The sequence below is a fragment of the Lolium rigidum genome, chromosome 6 (assembly GCF_022539505.1).
Source record: "Lolium rigidum isolate FL_2022 chromosome 6, APGP_CSIRO_Lrig_0.1, whole genome shotgun sequence".
Classification (NCBI taxonomy): Eukaryota; Viridiplantae; Streptophyta; class Magnoliopsida; order Poales; family Poaceae; genus Lolium; species Lolium rigidum.
In genome coordinates, this window is record NC_061513.1 from 116,939,661 (window position 1) to 116,950,391 (window position 10,731).

General features: G+C 51.4%; 1 protein-coding gene across 1 annotated transcript; it reads left to right on the forward strand.

Annotated features, from left to right (window-relative positions):
• The first annotated feature begins 7,304 nt into the window (after positions 1 to 7,304).
• On the forward strand, positions 7,305 to 10,731 carry LOC124663180 (chlorophyll a-b binding protein 1D). Its single transcript, XM_047200907.1, has 2 exons — positions 7,305 to 7,450; positions 10,179 to 10,731. Exons 1-2 carry the CDS (start codon positions 7,305 to 7,307, stop codon positions 10,558 to 10,560), a joined length of 528 nt encoding a protein of 175 aa, XP_047056863.1. The 3' UTR covers positions 10,561 to 10,731.

Here is a 10,731-nt window from a genome sequence, read left to right on the forward strand (position 1 = left end):
GACGGCGCCCCTGGAGTCTTTCTGGAGTTTCGTCAATTGGTACTGCGTTTTTAGGTCGAAAGGGGTTTTATAGGCGAAGAGGCGGCGCAGGAGGGCTGACAGGGTGGCCTCACCCTAGGCCGGCGCGGCCAGGGTCTGGCCCGCGCGGCCCTATGGTGTGGGCCCCCCTGGCTCCTCTCCGACTCTTCTTCGGTGTTCTGGAGCCTTCCGGGAAAAATAGGAGGTTTGGCGTTGATTTCGTCCAATTCCAAGAATATTGCCCGAACAGCCTTTCTGGAACCAAAAACAGCAGAAAACAGCAACTAGCATTTCGGCATCTCGTCAATAGGTTAGTTCCGGAAAACGCATAATAATGACATAAAGTGTGAACAAAACATGTCGGTATTGTCATAAAACAAGCATGGAACATCAGAAATTATAGATACGTTGGAGACGTATCAAGCGTAGCTCTGAGCGCGAAACTTTCCTTAAAAAATTTCGAAACCGGCATCGCCAGTCCCCGAGTTTTGGGTTGAGAGCGCAGCTCTGAGCGCGAAACTTTTTTCAAATTTCTCTAAACCGGCAGCTTTTTCATAGCTGCTTCATTTTTAATAGAGCACCGCGGATGCCCGGAAGCAGCTCTTCGAGGAGCTTCTCTAGGAGCACCGGGATCTCGCCGAGGCTCACAGCCACTGCCAAGGTGAGTCCTTTTGCCTCCGGCATCTTTCTACCGGAAGCTTTTTCTTCCTTGTTACTTACAATTCTTTCGTATAACAGCTATCCCGGAAGCCTCCATTGAGGCCCTCAAGATCCAGGTTGCCGCACTCCAAGGTATCCTTTCTTTTTTGGTTGTCTTGCCTCTTTGTGCTTTACTTGTTACGCTTTCGTTAACATCTTCTTTTCCGGCTTCCAGCTGAAAAGGAGCAGCTCATCCGGAAGCACCAGGAGGCCTTGGACGCCCAGAAAACTACCTCCAGGGAGCTCAAGGAGCAAGCTATGCAAGCCGCGCTCCAGCATAGCCAAGAGCTGAAGGATGCCAAGGCAGCAGCCGAGGCCAGGCTGGCGGAGGTCGTGGATGATTCCACGAACTCCACAGCGGTGCTAAGGGTAGAGCTGGAGGAGGAGAGTAAGGCGCGGAAAGCGGCAGAACGGATGCTGGAGGAGGAGAAGAAAGCGCGGAAAGCAGCGGAGCACCAGATTGAGCTTATGACCGCTGATCATAAGGAATATGATCAGCTGGTCATGCAGATCGACGCGCTGGCTCTCAGTAATCTTCTGTCTTGTCCCTTCCTTCGCTTACAAGCTTTTTCTTTTTGGAAGCGTATTCGTATTCTTTTTCCTTTCGGTAGATTTTTTCCGGTGTCTTATCCTTATGTTTTCTCCTTTTTCCTGTAGAGCATTTCCCGGACTCCCAGACGCATGCCGCGAAAAAGGTGACGGAGGACAGGGTGGCGCGACAACTGCCCAACTTGGACGCGCCTTGGGATGGGTACGACTATCTGGTCGCACTTTTCGCCCGTGTCCAACATATGCGCTCAGTGGATCGGCACCTTGCCGATCTGCCGGATGTCGCCATCCTTCTTTTCAAGGTGTTGTGGCCTGAGGAAGCAATGCCAGCCAACATCACGCTCACCGCCAACCGGCTGAAAGAGGCAGGGCACCGCATTCATGAGTGGCAGTGCTCCGCAGCTCGTGCCGGAGCCGATACCGCGCTGCGCGTCGCGTGCTCCTGGAACCCAGACTTGGATCTGGATGCTCTTCAAGGCGTGCGTGAAAATGCTCCCACTGATACGGATCCGATTCTTACCGCGAAGTGGCAGGATCGTGCCTATCGGCTTGCTGAGTACGCGCCGGCTCGCACCTTCATCCCCCCTCCCTCAGGCGTCAAGGACTTTCTCAGCGATGAGGAGGAAGAAGAGGAAGATGAAGATGAAGATGCCGGAGATGTGCTGCCGGAATCTGGTGACGCACCCCCAGAAGCTCCAGAGGCCCATGCTGCTCCCCCGGAAGCCCCCGCTGTTTAAACACTTGCTATGACATGCTTATCTGTCTGTGCTGTACCTGAGCCTCAAAAACAATGTTTGTTAAATTCTACCCCGGTATGCCGGGGTGTTATGATGTAAGATAAAACTTATCGTTTTGGTTGTGGTACAACTTTATGCCGGTATCTTGCATACCGGTAACTTATTAAGTTACGTTGGTTGGTTAATTTAGCATGTCGCCTTTGTCGTTTGCTTTTATCTTGCACTGTGAAGATTCCGGAATCGTTTCCGCATCCAATTCGATGCACACTTGGTTCTTTCCCTTTGCCTCTGCCTACCTCTTTTGGGTGTTTTGGCGTATGAGTTACAAAGTTCTTTTGCCAAGCGAACATTTCCTTGAACTTAGGAAAAATTCGAAATTTTTCACAAAAAACCGGTAAAACCGGGGTTAGTTAAGCTTTTCCGGATTACTCGTTCCCACTTCCTCTTTTTGCAGTTCACGTGCTTAATTCCTACCAGTTTATCTTGCTTGCCATGAAGCCGGTTTGCGGACAGCAGCAGAGTCGAAGACTCCGGTAGGTTTAGCACGTTACTAAACCAGAAAGAAAAAATGTTCAAGAAGCAACCGGCAAACGGAAAAAATAAACAGATTACATGCAAGTTTGATAGAGGCAGTCCCCGAGAAACATTCGAGGTGCCGGAGTCTTTTATTCATAGCATAAGGTACAAAAAAGGAACTTCTTACAGCACAACTTCATGAGTAGAAAGGGCGTAACAATGCTATGTTCCAAGGACGCTTGGTTTCATCTCCGGATTTGTCCGCCTTTCCTTCTTTCCATTCCTGTGCATCAATCAGGTAATAGGCATCATTGTGCAAAGCTTTGCTTACAATGAATGGCCCCTCCCAAGGAGGTGAGAGCTTGTGCCGGCCTTCAGTGCGTTGCACTAAGCGTAACACCAAGTCTCCTTCCCGGAAAACTCTCGGGTTAACCTTCCGGCTGTGATAGCGTCTGAGGTTTTGCTGGTAAATAGCTGTTCTTGCCAGTGCCAGTTCTCTTGCTTCTTCTAGCAAGTCCACATCGTTTTCTCGGGCCTCTTTTACCTCTTGTTCGGTATAGAGTTGCACCCTTGGTGAATCATGGAGAATGTCGGTTGGTATGACCGCTTCTGCTCCGTAAACCATGAAAAATGGAGTGTATCCGGTAGACCGGTTTGGAGTCGTTCTTATGCTCCACAGCACCGACGGTAGCTCATCAAGCCAACAGCCCGGTGTCTTTTCTAGCGGTTCAATGAGCCTTGGTTTTATACCGGAAAGCACCAGCGCATTGATTCTTTCGACTTGGCCATTGCCTTGCGGGTGCGCCACTGAGCACAAATCCAGCCGGATGTTTTTGTCTTCACAGAATCGCTTGAATTCTCCTTGGGCAAAGTTTGAGCCATTGTCAGTTATGATACTGTGTGGGTATCCATACCGCAGGATTACATCTTTTAGGAACTTCACCGCTGTGTGGCCATCACACTTTGCGATAGGCTTCACTTCCAGCCACTTGGTGAATTTGTCCACCATTACCAAGATGTGGGTCATATTTCCCCTTGCGGTTTTGAACGGTCCAACCATGTCCAGGCACCAAACAGCAAATGGCCATGTTAACGGTATGGTTTTCAGGCCGGAAGCTGGAGTATGATTCTGCTTGGCGTACCTCTGGCAACCGTTACACTTCCTTACCAAATCCTCAGCATTTTCCAAAGCAGTGGGCCAGTAGAACCCATGCCGGAATACTTTTGCCACCAGCGCCCTTGATGAAGCGTGGTGCCCACATTCGCCTTGGTGAATCTCCTTGAGCATCTCCTTTCCTTCTTCCGGTTCCACACATCTTTGAAGGACACCGGTAACACTTCTCTTGTATACCTCACCATTGATGAAGGTATAAGCTTTGCCTCTCCGTTGGATCCTCCTTGACTCAGTTTCGTCAACCGGCAAGTTGTCGTTGATCAGGAATTCCTTAATAGGTTTAACCCAAGATGGTGCTTCTCTAACCACAAACACCGGCACGTCTATGTCCATGCTGTCCACAAGCATTGCCTCTTCCGGTACGGGCGTCGCAGTCCCCGAGTTTACCGGAGCAGTCCCGGGGTTTGCCGGAGCAGTCCCCGGGTTTCCTTCGTCAATATCCATCGGCACCACATGTGACTCCGGTACGAAAAATGATTCCGACTCCGGACTCGGCTTGATTGATGGAACTCTTAAGTGCGCCAAGGCTATTCCGGGAGGAATTTCTTGCCTAGATGAACCTAGCTTGGATAGAGCATCCGCGGCGTCGTTCTCAGCCCGCGGCGCATGGTGAAACTCACATCCTTCGAAGAAGCCGGCAATCTTTTGCACATGGAACCGGTATGAGGCCATGTTGGCATCTTTTGCATCCCAATCTCCGGAACACTGCTGTACCACAAGATCTGAATCACCGTAGCAAATGATCCGGTGTGCACCAATTTCTTTTGCGACCTTAAGCCCATGTATCAGAGCCTCATACTCAGCGACATTGTTTGATGCCCTGAAGTGCACTTGCAAAACATACCGGAGATGATCTCCCTTTGGTGAGGTGAGTACCACACCGGCACCTAGACCCTCCTTGAGCTTGGATCCGTCAAAGTGCATCTTCCAGTATTCTATTTTGTGTTCCGGCGGCTTGTATTCCATTTCCGCCCAATCGACCAGGAAATCAGCCAAGGCTTGTGATTTTATGGCATCTCTTCTTTCGTACGCCGGCACGTATGGTGACAACTGAATCGCCCATTTTGCGATCCGGCCACTGGCGTCTTTGTTGCCCATGATATCCGAAATGGGTGCTTCACTCACCACCTTCATGGGGTGCTCCTCGAAATAGTGCTTGAGTTTAGTGGCGGCCATGAACACGCCATAGGTCATCTTTTGGAAATGGGGGTAGTTTTGTTTCGAGAGGGAGAGCACCTCACTCAAGTAGTATACCGGCCTCTGCACGGTTTTCCCTTCTTCCTCTCTTTCTACCACAACCACCACACTCACAACCCGGTTGGTTGCTGCTATGTACAACAACATGGGCTCCCTCTCCAAAGGCGAGGCCAATACCGGAGCGGTGGCTAGCATTGTTTTCAGCTCTTTGAACGCTACGTCTGCCTGCGGGGTCCAGAGGAAAGTATCCGATTTTTTCATTAAGGCATAGAGCGGCAAAGCCTTTTCTCCTAGCCTTCTTATGAACCGGCTTAGCGATGCCAAGCTTCCGGTAAACTTTTGCACATCTTTTAGTTCCTGCGGAACAGTCATTCTTTCTATGGCCCGGATTTTTACCGGATTAACTTCAATGCCCCGGCTTGACACAAGAAAGCCAAGCAGCTTACCGGCAGGGACACCAAAGGTGCATTTTGCCGGATTAAGTTTCATCCGGAACCGTCTTAGGTTGTCAAATGTTTGCCGGATGTCATCGATTAGGGTATCTTTTACCTTAGTTTTTATCACAATGTCGTCCACATAGACTTGCACATTCTTTCCGATTTGATCAAACAAGCATTTTTGCATACAGCACTGGTACGTTGCACCAGCGTTGCGCAAACCAAAAGGCATAGTAACATAGCAATAAGCCCCGTGCGGGGTAATGAACACAGTTTTTATTTGATCTTCCTTTTTCAGGGGAATTTGGTGGAAACCAGAATACGCATCCAGAAAAGACAACAACTCACACCCAGCAGTAGAATCAATCACTTGATCAATCCGGGGCAGAGGGAAAGGATCTCTTGGGCAAGCCTTGTTGAGGTTGGTGTAGTCGATGCACATGCGCCACACCTTTGGAGCTTTTGCCTCCAGGTTCTCATCTTTCTTCTTTTCGACCATCACCGGATTGGCCATCCACTCAGTATGCGTGACCTCCACGATGAAACCGGCAACCAACAGTTTTGTCACCTCTTCTCCAATGATTTTCCTCCTATCTTCAGCGAACCGGCGCAAAGGTTGTCGCACCGGCTTAGCATCCTTCCGGATGTTTAGAGAGTGCTCAGCCAGCTCCCTCGGAACACCTACCAAGTCATCAGTAGACCAGGCAAAGATATTCCGATTCTCACGGAGGAAGCTGACGAGCGCGCTTTCCTATGCTTGACTGAGGCCGGCACCGATACGAACGGTGCGTTCTGGGTGAGCCGGATCCAGCACAATGTCCTTTGTTTCATTTGTCGGCTTGAATGCCGGTGAGCCCAAATTTCCACTCATCGCCGCTAAGCTCAACTGTGAGGACTGAGCCAGCGCAACTGCGGTTTGCATTCTCCTTTTTTCCTCCGCGATCACCAGCGATTCCGCTAGGTTTGATCCGGCAGATGCTGTTTCCAGTGAGACTTTGTAGTTTCCTACCACAGTTAAGGGTCCACGAGGTGCCGGCATCTTCATCTTGAGGTAAGCCGTATGAGTTGTGGCCATGAAAGCTGCCAGTGCCGGTCTCCCTAGCAATGCATGGTAGGGACTGTACAGGTCCACCACCTCAAACAGAATGTTTTCCACCCAGCAATTGTCACGTCCTCCGAAAGACACATCCACCCGGACTTTTCCTACCGGCGCGCAGGACAGGCCCAGAACGATTCCATGGAATGTTGTGTGAGTTGGCTGCAGCATGTTTCCAGTTATGCCCAGTGTACGCATTGTATGCTTGTACATGATGTTTATGCTGATGCCGTTGTCTATCAGCACTTTGCTGAACTTGACTCGAGTTTCTGGCCCTCTCATGATTGGGTCCACAACAAGAGCGTATCCACCCGGATTCGGCATGATTTTGGGGTGATCCCTGAACGACCAGGTGACTTCCTGATCTGACCACAGCATGTACTTTGGTACTGCCGGCATCACGGCATTTACTTCCATGGAACGGCGATGTATACTTTGCCTGTCGGTTGGCTCAGTGACAAAGACAACACAACACAAATGCGGGTCCTCGTAAACATTCCGGCCTAAAGGTGCCGGTGGAGGTGGTTGATCATTATTTTGCTCCACCCGGTTAACTTGCTGGTATTGTTGTACCGGTATGGTATTGGCTCCGGTAAGAGATGGTGGTGGTGGTAATGGGTGCTGGTGTAGCATGTCGTGCGAGGGCGGCAGTATTGTGGAACAGCCATCTGCTTGCGCATCTTTTGCCGCTCCTCTCAACATCAAGTGCTTGATCCATGAGCAATGTTTTGTCAAATGGTTTGCCGGGTTCGATGGGTGTGGAGTGTGAAGCTTGCATGGCATGTCCATTGCTGCTTCCATGGTGTATCTCATATGCTTTTGCCAATCTTTTTTCTGTCCCCACTTTTCTTTTTCTACCCATTTCTTCTTAGGACCCGCCCATGGCTGCGATCCGGTTTTCTGCTCTGGTTTCCGCCGGGGCCGGAATCTTCCTGCACCGCGGCTACTTGCTGTGGACCATATCTTCGATCTGGGAAATCTTCCCTTCTTTTGTTATGCCGATTATCCCGGTGTTGATCTTGCCGGGGTTGGTTGGACTGCGCCGGTTCGGCTTGCACAACCGGTTGCAGTGGGTCTCCCAACGCATAGTTTTCCGCCACTCGCATCATCTCAGCTAATGTGCTTGGCATGTTTCTCTGCAGCCTTTGCCACAGTGGCGATCCTCTCCGGCATCCTTGACTGAACCAAGCAATTGCTTGTGCTTCAATCACTCCTTTACACGTGTTTCTCATTGAGTTCCACCGGGTGAGATAGTCCCGGTCTGTTTCACCTGCACGCTGCTGGCATAAAGCGAGCTGCTGGGGCCGGTTTGGCCTCTTGTAAGTGCTGCTGAAGTTGCTCACGAAGGCTTCCTCAAAGTCCAACCATCCGTTAACGCTTCCTGCTGGTTAAGCCAAATACGCGCAGGTCCTACCAGGTAGGATGGTATGATTCTTACCGCCCAACGCCGGTTTACTCCGCCACCAGCTACATAAACAGCTGTGACATAGTCCGCCAGCCAATCTTCCGGCTTGGTTGTGCCGTCATACGTTTTTGTGTCCCGGGGCAATTGGAAATTGCGTACCGGTGGCTCTTCTCCCATGATTCGTGGGCCAAAGCACTTTGGGCCGAGAGGGCCCTCAGATTCGATCATTTCGGAAAGATGCACTCTGTCCAGCCTGTGCCTCGCATCCCGGCCTAGCAAGCATCTTTCCCCCACACGTTCCCCCAAAGGGTTCCGGTAGGCTCTAACTTGTTCCACCTCGGAATCTCCCTCTTCATATCTTTCCGGTTCCGCGGCTCTTGCCTGCCGGTACCTTGGTGGTCGCATCTCGTCTTCTGCATACGCTTCCCTTGCAGCTCGATAATTTTGCCCGGTTTCGTGTCTACCGGCATGGTTGTTTCCGGCATAGCCATAGCCATTTCCGGCATAGCCACGACCTGCTCCATAGCTTTTTTCTCCAGCATTGTGTGGCCCGGCTTTTTGTTTCCCGGCAAGAACCGGATCATACACGGTCATCTGCCGCGCATTCATTTCTTTTTCTCTTCTCCTATCCGGATGAGGGGACGAAGCTTGCCCCTGGGACTTGCTTCCGGCAACTTTTGTCGACCGGATTGATTTTGACTCTAGCGCAGCTTTGTTCATTCTAGCAAGCTCATCATTTTGCGCCTGTATGGTGTCAAGCAGCTCTCTAACTCTATCTTGCTGATTTGCCAGAGCCTCACCGGATAACGAATCACACATTTCCATAGCAGCCTTAGCAGCTTTTATAGTTTTATCCGGACTACTGTACTTAGGTTTCTCTACGATACTCACAGATGCAGAGGTACTTTTGCCAGCATGAATTTCCTTACGCAAATCCTGATCTAGATTGCGAGCCTTAAGCCGGTTTTCCGGCATCCTAGCAGCATGAGCGCTAACTGAAGCAAAGCCATGGGCAGCGTTATACTCACGTAGGGTCAGGTTCAGCTCGCGCTGCGCCTGGAGGATGTTTGCGCCGCCAGAAAGCAGCGCCTTGCGTGTCTCCTCCAGCTGCGCTTGGGCCGCAGCCGGATCGATGTTCTGCGCGATGGGCGTCGCCAGCACGTTCATCGCCGCTTGAAGTGGCGTTTTCGGTGGTGCTGAAGATGCTCCCGCAGCGCCTGCGTCGCGCTCCAGCGGCGGCTTGGCCGGGCGGGTCGATGCCGCACGGCCAGCGCCTTGCTCCACAGCGTCCTTGCCGGCGCCGGCCACGCCAGCCATCATGACCTCCACCCTGCCGGCGGCGCAGCCAGCACATAGCCACCTTGGCGGATCCGGTGCCACCAGCACCGGTGAGAGGCACTGGCGCACAGGGACGGTGCCGAAGTAGATGCAGAGGCTGCCGAACTCGATGACGCGGCCGTTCTTGGGGAACTTACCGCCGTTGGAGAAGCAGCCCGCGTTGTCGTTGATGAAGTCCATGGCGTAGATGCTCTGCACGAGCGCGAATACCGTTCGCTCGCCGTCGACGTCGAGGAGGCCCGCCCGAATATGAACTCCAGCAAGCGCCTCTCTCTGCCCCACGGTGGGCGCCAACTGTCGTCGTGGTGAACAGACAGATGCCATAGGATGGCTTAAGTTGGGGCCGAGTTGGACGCTAGAGGATTCGGGGGAGGGTTTTGGATCAGGTAGGATGAACTTTCGGGTGCTTTCCTCAAGAACTTGGCCAAGGCCAGAGGTAGAAGAAGAGAGACACAAGGATGAACTCCGTTCTAGATCTTCTCTATTCCATGAACAATGTTACAGGTGGTTTGCATACATATATCTCGTATTATCTCATCGTCGCCCGTGAGGAGGGCTGCCCCCTCTCCTTATATAGGGCAGAGGGTGGCTTACAAGGGAAGAAACCCTAATGGCATCTTTGAACAGACAAACTACTTTACAAAGCTACTTTATAAAGCTACTTTAATCATGGGTGACGCCGGTATCTTCTTTAATCAGGGAAGCTGATGTCCTCCGGTTGCTTTGGGCGTCACCCTTGTCTTTTACGTCATGGCTTCGTTTAAAGCTACTTTGCTTAGCTCATCTTTGTCTTCTAGCTCCTGAGAGAATCTTTGACCAGCTTTGCTTATACCGGTAGTCCGGTATCTTCTTAGCCCATTCCGGCATGCCTCTCTTTGGGCATACCGGTATAGGCTTCCTTAGCCAAGAGCCTAAACTCACAGTCCGGAATGAACATCAAACCGGTATCTTGATGGCTCAAACCATCCGGTTTGGCATGCCTTTGGCATACCGGGGGTCATCCCCCCAACAGTGAGGGTGGCCTAGACTACCTCGGCAACTCCAGCCTCGTCCATGCACAAAGCATCCTCGTCATTTGGGCCTGCCAGGTCGTGCTCATGGGCGCTTTCGAGGGGTACCTTGTTGCCGGTGGTCCACTCGGGGAGATTGTTGACCCACTCTACCCCGGTGGAAGCTTCGACCCTCTTGGCTTGGCTGACGACCCAGAGGCATTCGAAGAGCTCAAGGTCAAGGAGATCAAGAACGGCCGGCTTGCCATGTTCTCCATGTTTGGATTCTTTGTACAGGCCATTGTGACTGGAAAGGGGCCCCTGGAGAACCTTGCTGACCACATCGTCGACCCTGTCAACAACAATGCCTGGGCATTCGCCACCAACTTCGCCCCCGGCAAGTGATTGATCAGGCAATGCAATTCATTGTGCAACTTCGAATGCGGGGCTTTGAGCTTATTGCCAAAGGGCATTGAAAGCATGAAACTGATAGGCTGTGGTGAAATAAGCATTCCTCCCACCTATATTTGTTGATTTGGGTTGTATCATGTAATATTAATTGATCGGTTTATGACA